The 20,330-nt window shown below is 42.0% G+C and overlaps 1 protein-coding gene across 1 annotated transcript in view; it reads left to right on the top strand.

Moving 5' to 3' along the window:
• TNC (tenascin C) overlaps positions 1-20,124 on the top strand; it is a 47,406-nt gene extending 27,282 nt beyond the window's left edge. The window contains exons 12-23 of the mRNA XM_059828691.1: positions 3,097-3,369; positions 8,837-8,959; positions 10,179-10,322; positions 11,499-11,618; positions 12,065-12,208; positions 12,944-13,074; positions 14,059-14,191; positions 16,046-16,197; positions 17,139-17,235; positions 17,904-18,065; positions 19,351-19,514; positions 20,014-20,124. Of these exons, the coding sequence (XP_059684674.1) occupies positions 3,097-3,369; positions 8,837-8,959; positions 10,179-10,322; positions 11,499-11,618; positions 12,065-12,208; positions 12,944-13,074; positions 14,059-14,191; positions 16,046-16,197; positions 17,139-17,235; positions 17,904-18,065; positions 19,351-19,514; positions 20,014-20,124 (1,754 nt within the window). The remainder of the gene's footprint in view (positions 1-3,096; positions 3,370-8,836; positions 8,960-10,178; positions 10,323-11,498; positions 11,619-12,064; positions 12,209-12,943; positions 13,075-14,058; positions 14,192-16,045; positions 16,198-17,138; positions 17,236-17,903; positions 18,066-19,350; positions 19,515-20,013) is intronic.
• Positions 20,125-20,330: the final 206 nt, after the last annotated feature.

The following is a 20,330-nucleotide window of genomic DNA, read 5'->3' as shown; positions in this document are numbered from 1 at the left end:
ATCCCAGGAAAATAATTTCAGCATTTTGGGCTCTTAATTTGTTTACCCACCCTCCCAGAGACCAAACTAAAATATGAATCTTTGGGGTTGCTTGATTAGAAGCAAGTAAGCTGCAAGAATGTCTCCAAATTGAGTAAATTTGAGCTGAATCTCTGGCATCCAAATGTGTAAACATCAAAACATAAGGACTTCCAAATTATAAAACTTTAGGAGGGAATTTTTATGCCAAATTCTAACAGAACATCAATTTCAGCAGTTGTGAAATGTCAAAACCAAACCCAAAACCCTTTCCCAGAGAAAGTTCTGTGTTTAACTAACTGATATTTTCTTAAGTGAGTGGAATTTGAGTGATTGGAAGATCAGATGAGTTAGCTTCTGAGCCAACAAAGCAAGGTTTGTCAAATAATTTAGAGAAATACTAGCAATGCCTGGGATCCAGGATCAAGGCCAGGGCTTAGCAGAGCCAGTTGATCTTCCTATTTGACTTGTCAGATTTTGAGTGAGAAAAATACATGGAGAAACTATCTTGTGAAAATTTGGCCTTTTTTTTTTCAGAGACTTGGTGGGAAAATTTTGAGGAGTTGATCCCCAGCCTCTGAACTTTGACAAATGTCATGCTGATGTGAAGAAAAAGACCCCTCACTGGAATTTCTTTAAGTTGTCAACATACCACAGTAGCAGCTGCCTGTGAAGCTCTTTGGACAGATTATTGCTCTGGTCTGCAGTCATTAGCCCCTGCCCTTAGCCAGTGCGAACTCTGGCTTCTCCTCTATCCCCCACAAAAACCAGTCTTGCAAGTATTTAGTACTTGCACTGGCTATGACCCTGACTAATCAGTGTCCTGCTTCTGGCAGTCCTTCTGGCATCTCTGACCCCTCCACCATTGAAAAGAAAAGCTGGAGGTATTCACGTGAAGTAGAGAGGTAAAGAACCAAAACCAAGAATTGTGAATGCCGAAGTTGAGGCTTGTACCCAAAGCACTGACAGTGGACACAAGTGGAAGGAAATGAAAGTTTTATGTACAGCATTTGTAAAGTAGTATTGGTTATAACTGTCTTACAGTGCATGTGTAACAGAAGAAATGTTCTTACACAGTGAGCTTGAAAGGAATTTCAATGGAGCTTGTGAGATGAGGTGCTGAGACACCCTTGATGAAAATTAAGAACTGAGCATCTAATTTCCGGAGGCTCCATTGAAAATCCTAGTCTTGTGGTCCTGGCTATGCACTTCTATTATATCCATACTTTGGGGAAAAATGTGATTTATGTTTGGTGGAATCTGTGACACTTTCTAATTTGCAATGTTTTTCGCTTCTTTTTTTTGTGTGTTTTTGCACCTTCCCTTCTTTTAGAGGCCATGCCCCCACTGGAGAACCTAACTGTCTCTGATATTAACCCTTATGGGTTCACAGTGTCGTGGATGGCATTGGAGAATGCCTTTGACAACTTTCTAGTAGTCGTGGTGGATTCTGGCAAGCTGCTGGACCCACAGGAGTTCCTCCTTACGGGAGCCCAGCGGCAACTGAAGCTTAAAGGCCTTATTACTGGCATTGGCTATGAGGTTATGCTTTATGGTTTTGCCAAGGGGCACCAAACAAAGCCCCTAAGCACTGTGGCTGTTACAGGTATTTTAATGTGAACAAATTGTTCTCTTCCACCCTTTCTTTCTTGCTTTTCTTCTCACATGGAAGATGTTTTATGCAATCCGTTTGCAAAGCAAACCTTGGCTTTTGCATCCTTTTCTGCATCGTGGCTACACATAACTCCTCCTGATTTATGATAGGTTCACCAATGAAATTCTGTTCCTTTTAACTTGGTGTTTCCCTTTTGTCTTTATGAGGGATCCTGTAGAGGCGCATGACATGGGTTGAGGGGTGAAAGTTTCTGGTATGGTCATGCAGGTACTTCTAACTGAAATCTTTAAAGAAAAATGGTTGCATGCAGGAGCCCGTCTCGTTAACAGCTGCTGGGCACATCAACATTCTCCAACTTGCCAACCGACAGGACCTTCAGGAAGAGTCATACTGGATTTCTTGCCCATGGCCTCCTTTCTTTCACTCTCTGTGTGGGTTCCACCCACAGACCATCGAGTGCTATCATTGCCACCCATAAAATTGGCATGTCTCTCCCGAAAGCCTTAGCTCATGTTTTCAACCTCATCATAGCTGCCATTTTCAAGCAGCATTTGAGCTTTCTTGAAAAATCGTTGCAGACTGATTCTCTAGCCCCGTAACCATCAAGTCTCATTTGCATGGTGCTGACTATGCAGCAGTAAAGCTGGGGGTTACCTGATTGGAGGTTCATGAGAAAATAAATAGGAATGTCTTTCTGTGGAAGAAAGAAGTGCATTGGAGATGCTGTAAGATAGTAACCACTCCAGTAGCATTTCTCTAGGTAATGATGCCTGACCCTACTGAGCTAAAGATATTTTGCAGGTAATTAATAACTTACAGCTCCTGGGATCCTCTTGAATGGGTTCTTTCACTAGAGACAGCAGGTCTTGCATTTGGATTTAAGTGTGCTGTTTAAGGGATATGAATTTTCATGATTCCCCTTTGCTGCTTCAGCAGTTGTTTAATATTGAAGTAAAGGATTCATCTGATCGGAAGCATCGCAGATGCCAGAAGTGCATGAAATAAGGGTTTTGCATGAAGAAAAAGACTCTTTCAAGTGGCTTCTATGTTATCCTCCTAACAGAGAGAGACCTGACAATATTACAGGCATGCCTGCAGTTCTATAACAAGAGCTTGTTTTTATCGTACATAAAGGTTTCATATAGGTAGCAAGGGAGAAATGCACATGAAACCTACTATTAGCATGTGTAACTTTGCATGTCAGAGGCAAATGGTGTATGTCCATGCAGTGGATTTGCTATTAAAGAGTGAAAGTTTGAATGGGCCTGCACACACTCGCATATATCTTCTTCAGTATGTGTATAATGCTAATATTTTTTTTTTCAATAGCTGGCAGATTGTTTCCCTTTCTTTGAACTGTGGTTGGATTCTTGCAGTATGCTATATCCAGACCTCAGGCAGGTCTCTACTGAGCTGACTAAAAAATCTTTTCTTTTCCCTACTGCTATTTTCTCCTTTTTTAGAAGCAGAACCCGAGGTCGACAACCTTCTGGTTTCAGATGCTACTCCAGATGGCTTCCGTCTGTCCTGGACTGCAGATGATGGGGTTTTCGACAGTTTTGTTCTAAAAATCAGGGATACCAAAAGGAAATCTGATCCACTGGAACTAATAATACCAGGCCATGAGCGCACCCAGGATATAACAGGGCTGAAAGAGGGTACTGAATATGAAATTGAGCTCTATGGAGTTAGCAGTGGACGGCGTTCCCAACCTGTAAATGCAGTAGCAACCACAGGTATTGTCTTTGCAGTAGGAAAAGCATAACATGTTAATGCCTTTTTCTTTCAGCATCTCTCCTTTTCATAGCCAGCTTGGGTCATTACTGAGGTGTTCGAACTGTCTCCTGCATGTGCCTTATCCAAGTTACTGGTTCAATGGAGTGTAGTTATTTATAATCAATCATCTCAGATTCCTTATCTTCATCACTGTCTATTTAATATGGTTTTATTCAATTACTTTCATGATCTCGAATTAGGCAGCAGAGACCAGCAATTAAAGCACTGGGTTTGAGATCCAAGAAATATTGTCTCTGTATTGGCCTTTTTCAATGATTTCCTGGGAATAATTGCATATCATTACTCCACAACAATTTACCTCCCTAGAAAAGAGGTATGACAAAATGAATTTACCAGAGCTATTGAGAAGTTTATGTATGGCTTGATCAGCAAAGGACTAAGCACCATTAACTTAGACTGATCATACTAGGAGCAACATGTGCTCAATAATTCAAAATGAACTTGCAAAATCAAAGCTTTGAACTCCCTCAGCAGAAGTTGCTTTATATTCTCGTTCTTGTGTGTCAAAAATTCTGATGTAAATTAGCTTAGTGACTTACCCAGGTAAAATCATCCAAAAGAAATCATGCAGGCATGACTGCTAATTCATGCCATTTTGTTTTAAAAATACCAAGGCCTTAACCCTTGGTTGCAGCATGCCAATTCCACAAAGCTGGAGTTTTTGCCTTTCATAGTCTCACACTACTGAAGAAACATTGTAAACATAACTGCAAATGTCTGCTGTCTGAAGTTAGCCTAAACCTATATATGTTTCTGAAAAATCTCCGCCAGAACAGAGCCTCATTTTCTCAGTGCCAGGGAGAAGAAGGAAGTTTTTGCTATTTGTAACTTATATTATTTTTCTATGAAATTAAGCAGATATTAGTCAAGTAAAAAGTTCTCAAGGCTTAGGTTGAATTCCTGAGATTAATTTAAACAAGAAATGGTTTATAATTCTAAGCATTTCATTTTGGCACTTTTGAATGAAGCTTTTCAATTTTTTCCACCAAAATCATGTTTTCATTGTGAAACATATTTAAATCTAAAGCAAATGAAGCAATGTCCTATGACCTAAATTATCTCTTTTAAAATTTTTGAGTTTGCTGGTGTGAATACATAATAATTTCAAGTCAGTCTAATTCTGGGAGGAGGGGAACGGGAAGGGGACAGGTAAGTTCAGTGTGTGAGGAAGCCAACAGAAATGCATAAAAGAGGCATTTGCTCAGCTGTAGCAGTGTACTCCAGACAACACACAGAAAAGGGACAACAATAACTCAGCATTGAACAGCTTTTCCTGAAATAGCATGGCCTCATGATTCACTTTAATGTCTGTGGTGCCAGTCATTAGCATGGAAAGGCACATATCTGACCAGCTCCACTGATTGCCATCACATCCCTTGAATAAACAGCAAGGGCATATATACACTCACCCAGACATTTACATGAAGCAGAACATGCATCCATCACAAGCCACCTTTCTCCAGGCTCACGTGGGCTGACACATAATGGAGAGGGATGTTTAAAGTCAACTGCACTTGTTAGCAGCATGTCCCCATTTTCACTGACTTCCAGGATATTTATGGTAAACCACTAAGAGTTATCATTTTCCTCAAGACTACATTCTTATTCAGTTCGTTCAGGGAGATTTAGCACATATCACCTACTGAAGCAAATAGCCCAAAAGATGTTTGTCAGGTGTAAATAGCCCATGGATAATTGACAACAGAGCTGGAGCCACAAAAATCCAGCTAAATTATTCGGACTGCAGGTTACACCACATTGGGTAGCTGGGGCCACTAAGGCATCTCACTAGTTTCTTAATTTAGGAGTTGAGTATTCGACAAAGATATGTATATTTATAGCATTCCAGTGTGGTTGCAAAGAAACATTTCTATCCCTGAAGGGGGTAGCTCAGGCTTATATTCAGCCTTGCTTTATTCTGGCCTGTGTACAAGATACAAGTGAGCAAGGAATAAATTTGCTAGACAGTCTTTAGCTTTAGTAGAGGAGATAATAAAATAACAGTTGGAACAAAGCTAGCAAACAGACCAGCAAACCAAAACCAAACACTACCATGGAAATGAAGGCAGGAAAATAATCTAGACTGAAAATTCTTCTCTGTATTTACCACTCACAGCTTCCCCCTTCTTCCCTCCCTGGGCACGTACCCTTGTGTACACAAATGCAGTCTTCAGGGATCAGGTCCACAGATGGTGTAATTGCTGCAGTTGAGGGAATCTGATTTGAGCATTGCCAAGCAATCCTCTCTGAGGGTCTGACCTCTTATCTTTGTACAACAGACCACCCATCTGCTGTGAGGAAGGAGGGGAAGGAAAGATCTTGCAGTGTTCACCTTTTGCTGCCTCATTCTCCTCTGTGGTTTCCTTTCCTTCTTTCTCTTCTAAGAAGAAGTCAGCAAGGCAGTTGAGGTAGTGACAGCCATGGGCTTTTGATGAGGAAAGGATGAGTAGGGCAGGACTGGCATTTGCCATTTTCTCCGTGTAGCTTGTGTTGGTCCTGCAGCTGGTAACTTGCCCGGAGGCTGAGATGGTCTCCCTTGCTCCCATCACACCAGGAATGTGGTGTGAAACCGCTGGGCATGGGAGTTGGCAATAAAGTCCTATCTTCCCACACCCATCACAAGTAGTTCTTCATCCATTATTTACTCATATGTACAAGTGAACAGCAATAGTTTTTCCCCAGAACCACTGATGATAATGCTGTTAAAAGGTTATCCTGTTTGGGGTGAGGATGGTACCCACTCTCCCTACCCTCTGCATTTGTCTGTCATTTTACCCTCATCAATTCTGTTGTGGTAGAAAACATTAATTGTAAAACCACTGTAGTGCAAGACAGCCTTGTACAGACCTGCAGTGTCTTATCAAGTGGGCACAAGGCAGTTTGTCCACTGCTGCTTTCAGAGGGACAGTTGGTGTCCTTTGGAAATTAATCTGTATAATGTCTGTTAAGGTGCAATTCAGCCCTCACCGGGGGACCACAACACAGCTGTGTGCCACTTAATATCCTTGGTAGGAAGTGTGGGTCTCATGCTGCTACTTTCTTCTTCTTCTAATTGTGTTTTGCCACGCTGTGACAGCATTTTTCATCTGAGAGGATCACAAAACACTTCACATGCTCTTTATACATGATAAATGCAGCCTGTTGCTTCCTGTGCTTAGGAGAAGAAAGCCAGTGAACATATTCCTATAGTCTTTTAGTAATGAAAGAACAATTTTTTAGCAAAAAAGTCCCCAAAGAATAGCAGCTACTCGGATATCATGGGTGCTTTAGCAACCTCACAGGAAAGTTCTCCATCTCTCATACAACTAATGGGGAATGATGCTGGAGGATAATGCTAATTACCTGTATCTGCCCAACAGATGAACTGAATTTTTTTATGAGTGACAAGACAGAAGCACGCTGGCCATTTTTTATGCCTGCTTAATTTTGGCTTTCAGGTAGCTCAAGAAGATGGTTTCATTTGCTTCTTTTTTGTTTCCCTGTGCTCAAAGGTACCACTCTCTTACATCTCTGGGATTCATTTCAGGACTGATGCTTGCTCTGACGGTCTGTTATACTTCCTTTGCCAGGTTTACTCCCAGGAAAGTAGCCACAGTTGGGGTAGTTGGGGATGTGGAACTATCACGTAGTCAAGACTTTTCTTACTACTCTTTGTTACGCAGCAGTTCACCTGGTACAGAAAATAAGCATGAAACCCATGGAAGTGTGCACAGCGGAGTCCAAGTGGACTGGATTGGGTACTTTATTTTCTGGGAAAGTCTAAAATTCCCTGTGCATATGAAAACAGAGTGCTGGTCCATCTCTCTGGTCTCTAGAGTCCAGCACTTTTCACCAGTCACTAAGAGCACCTACAATGTGAAACAAAATCAATGTGATTTTCACTTCTCTCTCTTTCCCAGGTTTTCTTTATGCTCTTCTGTTTCCTTCAGACTGTACCTAAATCAGTAGCAACTTTGTGTGAGATGTAACTTCGCTAACGCCACCTTACTTTCTTCATTATCTTCAATTCTTTTCTTTCTTTCTTTGGCTTTTCCATGCAAGCAAACCCCACAAACCCAAGATGTCTAGTGAGCTCCAGAGAAATAATTTACATTTCTCTTGAGAGCTCAGTTGTTTTTCTTTCCTTGACTTTCAGTTGATTTAGAGCATTGCTGCTAGAGCTTTGGGGACACAGGGAACAAACAGCCCTCTGACTTCTTTCCCGCAGACGCGTTCTTTCCAAGCCATTTCAAGCACAGTCACTTTTTTCTCCTCTTGCCCCCCTTCCCCTGCCCTCAGCCTGTCTCCACCGCTCTTAATGTGGCTGATGTTTGATATCTTTCCTCTTTGTGCTAATGGCCTACTCTGTGCGGGCTGTTTATTTTTTTAACACGTGTCAGGGTTGTTTTGGTTACAGTCAAAAAAGCAAATTGGAAGTGAGATGCTCAATATAAACTTCGAAGTGGCAGGTCTCTTTACCACGTCCTTCCAGAAGCCCTTTCCATGCTTGTTTTGCAGTAGCTTAATTAGGCCTTAAACTGGAATGTTTCAGATACATGTTGGATTGCATCTTAAGATTGCGTGATTTTGGCAAATTTTGGGCTTGCTTTGCCCAGCTTACTCATCTAATTTATATGGGCAAACGTAGTGCTCAGGTTTATGCAGGGAAAGGCTGGATTGTATGTCAAAGAGCTGCAGCAGTACCACAAGTGCCTTCCTCATGATGGTTGTACTTGGATGCCCTCTGGATGGATGTGCTTGAATGTACCTAAGAAAAATCATGGTCTCGGATAGAGATTCCATGAAGAAAATCTTGTCGCTTCTAGTTTGGAGCCAAGAGAAGTTACAGGCAGTCAGTGCTTGAGAGGATGGACCCTTGATAAACACAGGCGACTGAGTCCAGGTGTTTTTTAGGCATCCTATAGTAGAAACTTTATGTTCAGGAAGAGAGACTTCCCCATTGCTAAGGGCTGCCATTGCTGTGTGTCACAGATAGGGCTCCGAGACTCAATGGAAAGACTAAAAGTCATCCAAGTGAAACTGGGGTAGAAAAAATGATAAATACAATGACTCCTGGGTAATAGAATAGTATTCCTTCTTTTCTGTAACACTGAAATCTCTGTTACTTCTGTGTACATGATAGTAGATATATGTCTGGGGTATTTTTTAAGCTATGCACTACTGTAATATTACTGAAAAAGGAAACTTTAGACCAAATAGATTGTTGCTGTCATTATGTAATAAAGCCATTAACTGTTTGGTACTCCCTGCGTTAGTGGTGTTTAGGAATATTGAATATTGATAGCATCAGCACTTGTGATAGAGGGATAAGACAAATCAGTGTTCCAGCAATAAGGACTGATAAAAAAATTATTTAGCTTTTCTTTCTATGATGTGGTTTGTGTGTTCTTTATTCTCCACTGGCAGTTGTTGGATCTCCCAAGGGAATTTCTTTCTCTGACATCACGGAAAACTCTGCTATAGTCAGCTGGACACCCCCTCGCACCCGCGTGGAGGGCTACCGGATCTCCTACGTCCCTGTCACAGGAGGTGAGTAACTGAGAGAGGGGACAGGGAGGAAGATGGTAAAAGGGAGAGCAGAAGGCGTTTGCTGTGCTGATATCCATCTCTCAGTGTATCTCCCAGATGATCTTACACAGATCTTCTCTTTTTTCTTCAAACTGCTGATTGGGAATGTGGGTGTACATACATGGTCCCAGTAGCCAACCTTTGTCTGAACATAGTGTCCCACATCCCATGGGCAAGACTTGTAAGGGAGCTCAGAGCTAGATGCTGGAATGGTGGTACCCCTAACAGGGCCATGTTCACAAAAATCTGTTCTCGCTGAGCCTCCTCAGTAAGGATTTCTTTCCAAACTGTCTCATTATTTGTAGGCATTTTATGAGCTAAGCATGTTTGAGAAGATGACCCTTGGAAATAACAATCGTAATCCATGGTTATAATAGTTTTCTTAGTACTCCCCAATGTTGCTTCATTCCATCCATTATATCTGTATTTTAGTGTTCAGCTTAAAAAACTTCCTATACTTAAACAGATTTTTAGCATAACTTAGGGACATCTCTGAAAGGAAACAGCTAAAGAGCAAACACTACAGATGTCAGGACCATAAAGACATGCTATTGACTGAGACAAGTAAAGCTATAGGCCTTTAGACAATATGGTGTGTAAGCACACATGCAACTTTAAATATGTAGTGATCCCACAGAAGAAAAGGAGCAATCCACAGTCATAAAGCTAGGCACATGTCTAAGTGCTTTCCTGGAATAAACCCAGAATTTGAAACAAATATGTGTCCTAAGTCCTCACCCACACATGCAACACCTCTTAAAATAACATGTACTATATCTTTATTTGAAATGAGATGGATGAAGGAGAAACTTCCAGCCCTTACAGATCTAAACTGCGTCCATACAGGTGTATGAACTTCCATGTAAAAAGTGCTGTGTTTTCACCTTACATCTCATTTGTAAAATTATATTTTTCTGAATGGAAATGTTATTAATTTTTTCTTACTGTTGGCATACCATTAGGAATGAATACAAACCAATGTCTTAGATTTAGGTGTCATGGCAGCAATATTTTTTCCTGAGGCAGCCCTTTGACATCAGTGATTGTAACTGAGGAAAATTTACCTCCTCCTGTACAAGTATGTCCATGTAGGTCATAATGTCTTTAACTTGAAACACATCCTTCAAGCATTTACTGGAGTATTGTGTCACTAATCCTTTGGCATTGGGCTTCATCCTAGGTACTCCAAATGTTGTTACAGTCGATGGAAGCAAGACAAGGACCAAGTTGGTGAAGTTAGTTCCGGGTGTAGACTACAATGTTAGTATCATCTCTATGAAAGGCTTTGAAGAAAGTGAACCTGTCTCTGGCACTCTGAAAACAGGTAATATATAAAGAGGAAATAGCAGGTTTTCAAATGCATTGTCTGTGCTGTAGGAGAGACTTGGGAACTGGAGCTGAAAGCCCATTGAAATCCCATTTTTGCTGTCCGCACAAACTGTAGGAAGTTTTTTGCCCACTCTTTCTTTGTCTCTTTGTATTTCAGATGAGTATAGAACTTGTAAGTTTGATCAGGCTCCCATTTGCTAAGTGCTGAACCAACTTGCAATGAGACAAAGACAATTCATGTATTTACAGTCCTAATACATCAGAAAAAGCCCAGAAGTTTAATTAATACCATTTTACAGATGAGGGAGCAAAGGGCCAGCTCAGCTGAACAGTTCAGACCAGTTTCTGTTGTGGACTCAAACTTCATATCTCCCAGGTTCCAGACTGTGTCCTAAGCAGAAAAACATTCTCTCTCCTGTTTTTTCTTCAATACAGCTTTAAATATCCCTCCAGGAAATGAGGGTCAACTATGGTCCTGCTGACCCCACCCTGCAGTCTCATTCATTCACTCTTTTTTGGGGGCTGAAAAGTATTCAGAGAACTGAGGCAAGGAACAAGATGATGAGTATTGGATAATAACATGAAATTTATAACCCATTCCAGCTGTACTGGAGGCAGATATCTATCCCAATTCAGGGAGAGCATAAAATTATGTGTAAAATAGAGCCCCATGAGGAAGCAAGGCAGGACGTGTGGGGATTTTGGATGGTTGGCTGGCTGTGTGATTGGTTTATTTTTAAACATGCTGGGCAAGCTGGTGGTAGGTCACAGCAGCTATCAGTTGCCGTCACATTAGTTATTTTTCCCAGCTCTGTCTCCTGAGTTTGCGCCAAAAAGCAGTCCAGATTTGAGGGTGTTGAGAGAAATGTGTCAGTTCTGACAGAGCCATTAAGATTGATGATATCAAGACTGATCTGAGAACATAGTTAGTTATGTCTGTTCCCAGTGTTTAATCTTTTCACACATTGACCTCCCTTTCCAGTGGAGGCATTTGATGTCTCTTTATAGGCACTGACGTCTTCTGCAGAACTCCACTATTCCAAAGGGGATCATAAAAGCTGCATCAAGCAGCAGTGTTTGTGCATTTTGTATCATATATTTATAACAGAGCATTGCACAGAGCCAAGAATGTTTGTCAGATTCCTTCAATCTGTGATTCTCTTTCTTTCAGCTCTGGACAGCCCGTCAGGCCTAGTAGTGGTGAACATCACAGACTCCGAAGCTCTGGCAACCTGGCAGCCAGCAATTGCTGCTGTGGATAATTACGTTGTCTCCTATGCCTCTGAGGATGGTAAGAAGAATTAGTGATGGGTCAGCGAGCTGACAGCATTACAGCTCTTGAGAGATGCTCAGAAATGGGTGCAGCAGTGGGAATCCAGGGGGATGGCAGGGGGCTGCTATATGAAGGAGGTGCCTTTCTGGAAGCATTTTAAAAATGATCATTTTAGTTAGACATTCCCAATTCAGACATGAACAGAGATCACTGAGATTCTTGAAAAGAAAAGATGGTGTTATAATTCATATGAACACTAGAGAGTGCTAATACTTTTAGATAAAAGACTTCTGGTGTTAATTTAGATTCAGCATAGGTGTAAGCACAGAGATGGGCTCTGGGCTTTTACTTTTTTGCGCTTGCTCCCAGCTAGTAAAAAAATATCACCAAGTGGAGCAGGGAGTTGAGTACATCATGACATGTCTGAATAATGCCGAGACCTGTTCTCTCTGTTTTCTTCTTAGAACCAGAAGTTACACAGATGGTATCAGGAAACACTGTGGAGTATGACCTGAAGGGCCTTCGACCTGCAACTGAGTATACACTGAGTGTCCATGCGCTGAAGGACACACAGAAGAGCGAGACCCTCTCCACCCAGTTTACTACAGGTGCTATGTCCCACCTCACTGCGGGGAGAGTTGCCACCTCTTCTAGTCCCACCTGGCTTACGTTTCTTTAATACCATAACTTCAGCCAGCACACTGTGCTTTTTTTACTAGAAACCTGAATTTTGATAGTATTTGCACCAAGTTTTCTCTGGTGGAAGGCTGGTGTGACTGACCCAGAAGGTGGTTTTCTGTCACCAATTCCATTAACATCAATGCAATTGTGGATATTTCTCATTTTCCTGCCTGTTACTTGACTTGTCCAAGGGTGTTAACTAGAGAACCAAGAGTTGAGCCATAGAAATTCAGTGTTATAATTACAGTGGAGAAGAGAAGTGTAGCCAGACCAAGTATGAAAGGTTTTCCTATTCAAAAGAGGTATCATTGGAACCAAAGTTTGTCTTCCTGGGAATATGTAAATACTGATCTGTCTTCCTGTGTCAACTACTGAAAGGCATAATTCTATTTCAAAAGACATTTCAATGCAACTGCTTATAAACTAAAGTGCCTGAGACAAGCCAATATATTAACTTAGATAAAATAAATACCTGTCTTTTAAAACTTCCAATGGGAAAATTACTTTTTAATCACAAAATTTAGGTTGAAATATTCTTTAATTTCAAATTTCTGGGGAGAAAAATTTGCTTTTCTGGCCTGTTTTAATATACTGCCCAAAGGATAGTCTGTATACTAAACTCCATATAGACGTGATTGTAATTGATCTGTTGTGTCCTTCAGGACTGGATGCTCCAAGAGATTTAAGTGCCACTGAGGTTCAGTCAGAAACAGCTGTGATAACTTGGAGGCCTCCACGTGCTCCTGTCACTGGTTATCTCCTGATTTACGAGTCCATTGATGGCAGAGTCAAGGTATAGCACTTGTAAACAAACCAGAAGTGGTGTGCGTCAAAACTGGGCACTAGAGATGCTCTCAAGTGTCCAGCAATGGAACAGAATCATGTGGTTAAGTTAAACATGGTAAAACACTAAGTACCTGTTTCAGTGCTAGCTTGAACATAAATGCATTTAAAACTTGCTTAAGTAATTTCCTATATTATATCCTGAAACAGAAGCTCACTTGCAGCCCGAATTTCAACAGTCATCTCTCCACAATACAGATAAAGGCACAAGCAACTATTTTGCCTCATTCCAAACCTGTATCATGGAATAAACTCACACACACCAAAGAATGGGATTCCTGTTTCTAAACTCAGGAGAATCCATTCCTGTACAAGTGAGGTGTCTAAGGCAGGATGAATCGCTTTTGAAAGGGCCTCTTGCTCGCTAATAATTTTATTATGTTCCCACATGACTAGATTACACTAGATGCTTAAATATGAATGAGGTGAATCCCAGCAAAAATGACAGATGATTTTGAATACCCAGCCTGGGGCGTCAGAAAGGGTTCTGATTTTCAAGAAGGCAAATTCCCTAAGCATACTGAAAATTAGTCTTTTAAAGTTACAGAAAAACAGCCTTTTGAAGACTGGAGTATGATATTTCCTTGTCCTAAAGGGTGATTCTTCTCAATTTTTTATGAATTCCACAGAGACGTCTATACGATGTGTACATTCAAGGCATGTAAACATTTATGCTGACTTGCTTTTAAACCACAAAGCTTATACATTATGATGGTAAACATTCATTTCTAGACAACTTTTCTTGAACTTCTAAAGAAAGTTAGCTTGATAAAAATCTTAGAGGAATAGAAGTTTTGTATTAAATAATGTAGATGGTTAAAAATACTATAAATAATTACCACAAAAAATAATGTGATAAACCAAAATATATAACAGTTCCGGTTATTATGATTTTCTCACTGAGATTTCTCTGTATTATTTCTCATCCTTATAGGAAGTCATCCTAAACCCCGAGACAACTTCCTACAGCCTGACAGAGCTGAGCCCATCTACCCAGTACACAGTGAAACTCCAGGCACTGAACAGATCCCTAAAGAGCAAAACGATCCAGACTATTTTCACCACAAGTAAGGACCTTAGAGCACATGCACAGCTGAAATAACATATAAGTTACTGCTCTCAGGACAGCGCTGAGCTCTGCAATAAGCAGACACAGGCCTCATAGAGGATTTTTAAGCCAGTTGTCAATATGCACTTCATTTGCTTGTAGTGTCAGTGCAAAAGTCCCTGTTCCCCCTGAGCTGTAGTGTCACCTGCTTCTCCCGGACTGGCAGGATGAAATTCTTTTCTTTATATCCATCCACGTCACCTCTATAGTCCTCTCTCTGATGAAACATCCTGCTTTTCCCATGTAAAATACAGAAAGAAACATTACTCTTGAAAATCCAAACTGACACCCTGATTTATCTCTGTATTGATGCATAGCAAGCTATTAAAACAAATCAGCATTTTAAGTTGAAATGAAGCAAACCACACACACAGACACACAAATCAGTTCACTGGTCCAAGGAAATGAATTTCTGGGCAGGTTTTTTTCTTCCTCTTTCTGAGATCGGTTTTGGCAAAGCCACACAGCATGTCTGTTCCAGTTCTAACAGGACTGCTCTCCAGTGAGCTGAATGCATGAATAGATGGGGTTCTCTGAAGGTCACTTCACAGCTGACACTAAGAAAAAAGAAGTTGTTCGGTGTTAACTGTGAAACCTTGCCTGTCATTTGTCTCACTTTTCATGGTTTCCAGCCTTTCAGACCCAGTAGGACCTTCAGCCATTTCCATTCTTCCTTCTGCTACTTGTACCAACTTCAGCCCCAGGACTCACAGAAGTGCTAATAAAAGTCACATAGCCCCGAGTCTGCTCACAGTCACTCCTTGTGTAGAGCAGGGCGAACTCCACCAACAGGTGACAATCCACAACCAGAAATAGGAGAAGGATTAAATCTGGGTGTATTTAAGTGACATTTGGCAAATTGACCATAAGCAGGGACTGAATGGGGTGCCTTCGCCCATACGAACGCAGTGTCAGCCTTATTCAGGCAGATGCTTAAGCCTCTGGCCTTAACTCTAAGCATACATTTGTATGCTGTTTAGTGAGAGGGAAACACTGAAGTAGCTCCCTGCAGACAGATGCTTTTCTCCGAATGCCAAGGCTGATGCAAATTCTCTGTGGCTCAGGCACAGGCAGGCTTGTGCAACACACTGGAAAGGGAGCAAAAGCCACTCTGTGAGCAGCCACAGTTAAAAACTCCTCTATGGACATCCCTAGAACATCACTTAATTAGACTATTGGTTGGAAAAGTTAATGGCCTAAGTGAAGTTAAAAGGAAAAAAAGAAAAGCTTTTTTGGGGGTTAGAAATTGTTCTCACTGCAACGATGCTAATAGCTTGTCAGAAAGAAATGCTTAGTGACATTTCCCTGTAGTTTCAATTGTTATTGTTTGTTTTGTTTTTTAAAAGCCTAATTTTGTAACGTGTTTAATATTGTGCTTGCTGGCAAAATATACCCAGTTTATTTGGTTTTGGTTGTAGTTCTGTCTTCGTATTTCCCCCTCCCTTTTCTGTCACATAATCAGAGATTGGTAGATTTAGTTTTACCCAAAAGTTGATGTAAACACAGCTCGTGCCATTTAAATATTTAGCTGGAGGATGCACTCCCATCATAGCAGGGAGTAGTTATCTGGTGTTCACAGCACTTCCAAAAGTGTAGACAGATGTGCAAAAGCATATTCAAAAGAAAAATTTACATAATCTGCTGTTTACTGTGAATCTTTTTTATGTAGAATAGCAATTACAAGCCCATCCTGGGCTCTGTACCTGGCTGTGCCATTGACCCACAACAGATTTTCATGAGTCATCTGTATTCAACAAGTTCCTGGTAATTGCTCATTTCTTAAGGACTGTTTTCTCTTTTTTTGTGTGTGCAGCTGGTCTTCTCTATCCTTACCCTAAAGACTGCTCCCAGGCTCTCCTGAATGGAGAAACCACCTCTGGGCTCTACACAGTTTACCTGAATGGGGACAAGGCTCAGCCTCTGCAAGTCTTCTGTGACATGGGCGAGGATGGAGGCGGATGGATTGTGAGTAAGAGGGAAAGGGCCTGCACCACTTTCACGCACATCTGCCTGTGCTAAGAGCAGGGGCAGCAGATCCCACCCCTGCTGATCTATGCCATCTCTCACAGTGCTCTATTATCAGAGTAGGGCTGACTTGTCTATAAATTTGGGGAATTTTATCTCGGGTGGGACACCTAGGTGCCTAGAACAAGGTTACCAGCTCTCTCTGTAGGTGGAGGAGAGAGAGGTGTCTCCAAAGGATGGGTAACATCAGTGGTTTCAGCACCTAGGAAAAGCATTGATCTCTCACCACTGGCTATAAGGGGTGCTGAAATGACCATCTTAGATCAGATACATACCTTCTAAATAGCTGATTGGGTGAGAGGAGGGTGAACTGACTCTATTAGAATGAGAGAGGCAGTGAAGGATGTTAAAGTATAGGCCAGAGCAATCATTTGTTCAGCAGCCACATGGCGTGATGGCTCGCTAGGCTTCCCGGGCCATTACACAAGGGACACATCCCACCCAGACAACAAATGAATGGCAGTAAAAATGCCAGCTCTCTGTACTGATGTCCTCAAATCCGAACATGTCAGAAAGACCCAGGCCACAGAAAGGAAGAAGGAGCTAGAGAAATGCATGGCTAGGAGACTAGAGGATGTAGAAAGTCTTGGTTGAGAAATACAGAACTGCAAGGGGCTGTTAAAAAAGCAGAGAACAGGAACTAAAAGGCCACATCACTCAGGAGAGCCTGGGAACCCAGTAGATAAACTAGAGACTTAAAAAAAGCAAGGAGCATTCAACAGACTTGGTACAATTCAGTAATTGCAGTGAGATTGCTGCTTTGGGTGGTAAGAGCAGGGGAACACCAACGCCAACCTCTGCATTTATAAAAGCCACATTGCTAGTACCCTTTCTGTCAAAGGCAGTCTGTTGATAACACTTCTTGCATGTGGTGTTTGCAGGTGTTCCTGAGGCGTCAAAATGGAAAGGAAGATTTCTACAAGAACTGGAAGACTTATGTGGCTGGTTTTGGAGATCCTAACGATGAATTCTGGATAGGTAAGTGGCAAGAATTTGTCTTTTTTTAAAAAGAAAACACAAAGCCCAGAAGACTAGGAGCCACTTTGAGGCCTCCCTTTAGTTGGCAAGGGTATTTGTAAACGGGAACACTACCTGCGTGAAGGAGGCTAGGGACAGCACGCTGTGAGGGAGATTGAAATTGCCAGGTCCAAACCAGTCCCTCCAGTTGCAGTTCATAGTTGTCCTGCTTCTTGGGTCACCGAATGTACCAAACCAACGCTCACTGGTGCTCTGTAAGAAGTCAGGAGGTAACCTGAGAAACAACTGCAAACCTTCTTGTTCCTGTACTCTAGGACACCCCCAGCAACAAAAGCAAAGTGGGGAAAATAGAAGTAAAAAGCAAATTTTCAAAGACTGTGCTACATTTTATTTGGTTGTAAATAAAAGACAATGATCACACAGCACAACTTTAATTACTTTTCCCAAAGGGCTACCTGCTATTGTGATTTGCAGGGAAGAGGTCTCTCAGTCAGCCTGGTTTTATCTATTTGTTTTTGTGCTAACATCACACTACACCTGAAATAGCTCACTTTCCTCACCAGTGTTTATGCCCTGGTGTATCTATACAGGCCAGTACGACCTCCTGTATGGGATAACAAGACAAATAAACATGGGGAGTCAAATGGATTGTTCATTTATTTCTGCAGGTCTGGAGAACCTCCACAAAATCACTTCTCAGGGCCAGTACGAGTTGCGCGTGGATCTGCGGGACAAAGGTGAGACAGCTTATGCTGTCTACGACAGGTTCAGTGTTGGAGACGTGAAGAGCAGATACCGGCTAAAGGTGGACGGGTACAGTGGCACAGCAGGTGAGATGAATTTTTTTTTTTTTTTCCTTCTGATTTGCAATTTCCTCCCAGTTGGCTCAAGGTAACAGTGTGTGAAGGTTGCAAATCATCATCGCAGCAGGTACCTCTTGTATGTCAGGTGTTTGAAAATATGAACATACCAATATATTTTATGGTTCTGTTTTAAATTCTCCAGTCATTTAGGTGCAACATTTTATGGTATGCTTATGACAGAATATAAAGAAGTATATTAAACAGTCACATATCTCATTTGGCCAATGCTTGACTGTCATTTATACAGCTAATAATAGCTTTGCAGAGCCTCATCTCTCATCAGTGGAATGTGCAGCAGAACCCTGCTATAACATGATTTGTAATTTTGCTGAACAAATCATCTGCCTTTTGTAATCATACTGGGGCAAACCCTGCAGCCTTATTGAGTCCTCTTCAGGGCTTCAGAGGATTAAGAGATAATCCAGCTCCACAGGATGTCTTAAAACATACTTTCCATGCTGCAAGGTGCATAAAACAGACCACAGAGATGTGTGTGTATGGATTCTGCCCTGTGACCATCACATGAACTTTATGCACAGCTGATAGCGATACAGACAAAGGATACGCAGCAGTTACTGCTGACATTAATAGAATTAAAGTCTGTTTAAGGCAAAGACACTGATGCAGAGCAGTAGTACCTGCTACAGCTAGTAGGATTCAATCCTACTACTTCTTTTTCCTAAGCATTCAGGTCTAAGATTAATGCATGGAGCAACACAGATCCTGAGGCATGAATGTAAGCTCTGCTTCAGACATACACTGAAGGCTGCTCCTGTTGCACCCATCTGTAAATGGGCACCCAGAGCCTGGGAGTGGGAAGTCAGCAGCAGGCAGACATCTCTCTGTCTGTGTTTCCAGCTAATGAAGATTAGTAGCTTTACTGCATGGACCAGCTAAGTGTGAAGACTCCTTTGGTCTTGACTCACTCCGTGTGGAGGTCCCTTTGGGCTTGGTTTTTCCACACTGCCTTCTGTACAGGGCCAAAATCCAGCTTTCAGCAAGAAGTGCAGAAACTGAGCTGCAGGAAAAAACATTCAATGAATTGGGGATTACAGACCACCTGGAAAAATATTTTGACTTGCCTCCAACAACAAAAATTTTGTACTTCCTTTTGTAGTAAAACAAGTCAATTTCTAAAAACTTAGATACACAGCCAGGCTTTACAGACAGTGCATGGCACAGTACAAACATTTTCTGCAGAATGGTCTCTCCCATGTAAGACTTTGTTCTTCCTTTTGCCTCCCCCATCCAGGTGACTCCATGACATACCATAACGGAAGATCCTTCTCCACCTTTGACAAGGACAACGATTCTGCCATCACCAACTGTGCTTTGTCATACAAGGGTGCATTCTGGTACAAGAATTGTCACCGAGTCAATCTGATGGGCAGATATGGTGACAACAGCCACAGTCAGGTGAGCTTGGTGTTTGAAGGCTTCCGTAATGCACTAGAAGGAGGAGAACTGCAATTATGGATCTGTCTGGTGGTTCAGCTAGCCAGACATCAGAGCACCGACCAAGGCCACTTTCCAGACCAAACGATCATAGGGAAAGATATGGGCAGTTGCTCACAAAACAAGAATTTAATGTCAGCTGGTGAAATATTGATGGCTTTGTATGATTTTCCAAGGGAATATCCCAAGTGTGCAGGGAACAACTGTAGTTTTCAACATGTGAAACAAAATGTTCTTCCTGCCATGAAAACCAGGCAGAGTGACAGCTCCGGGGGACAGCATGTGGGTTTGCTTGTACGGGTTGTGCATGCTAGTGACCAGAGCCCTGTGCTTCCCAAAGCCCCTCTACTTTGTTGTGCCTCTGTTCCCAAGTTAGAAAACAGTCTGCAAGCTGAAACGGGAGCAGTAAAGGCTGACAACAGAATGTGTGACCTCCCACACTTCATCTTTGTCTTTGCAGGGTGTTAACTGGTTCCACTGGAAGGGCCACGAATATTCCATCCAGTTTGCAGAGATGAAGCTGAGACCCTCCAGCTTCCGAAACCTGGAAGGAAGACGAAAGCGAGCGTAAAGCCCCAGAGGTGGTGAAGGGGCTGTGGGCAGGGTGATGGGGGGGAGGGATATAGAGTGGGGGTGTGGGGGGATCCTCTGGCATCACTGGGGTGGGGGGGGTGTGAGGAGCTGGTAGTTGTACCAAAGCATCGGTGACCCTTGGCCCAACAGAGGCTTCTGCAGTCCAAACAACAAGCCTTAAGTGTCCCAGTGTTTTCAGCAGAG

Source organism: Gavia stellata, chromosome 24, assembly GCF_030936135.1.
Source record: "Gavia stellata isolate bGavSte3 chromosome 24, bGavSte3.hap2, whole genome shotgun sequence".
Classification (NCBI taxonomy): Eukaryota; Metazoa; Chordata; class Aves; order Gaviiformes; family Gaviidae; genus Gavia; species Gavia stellata.
The sequence above is the reverse complement of the archived record's forward strand: the minus strand, read 5'-3'. Positions and strand labels throughout refer to the sequence as shown.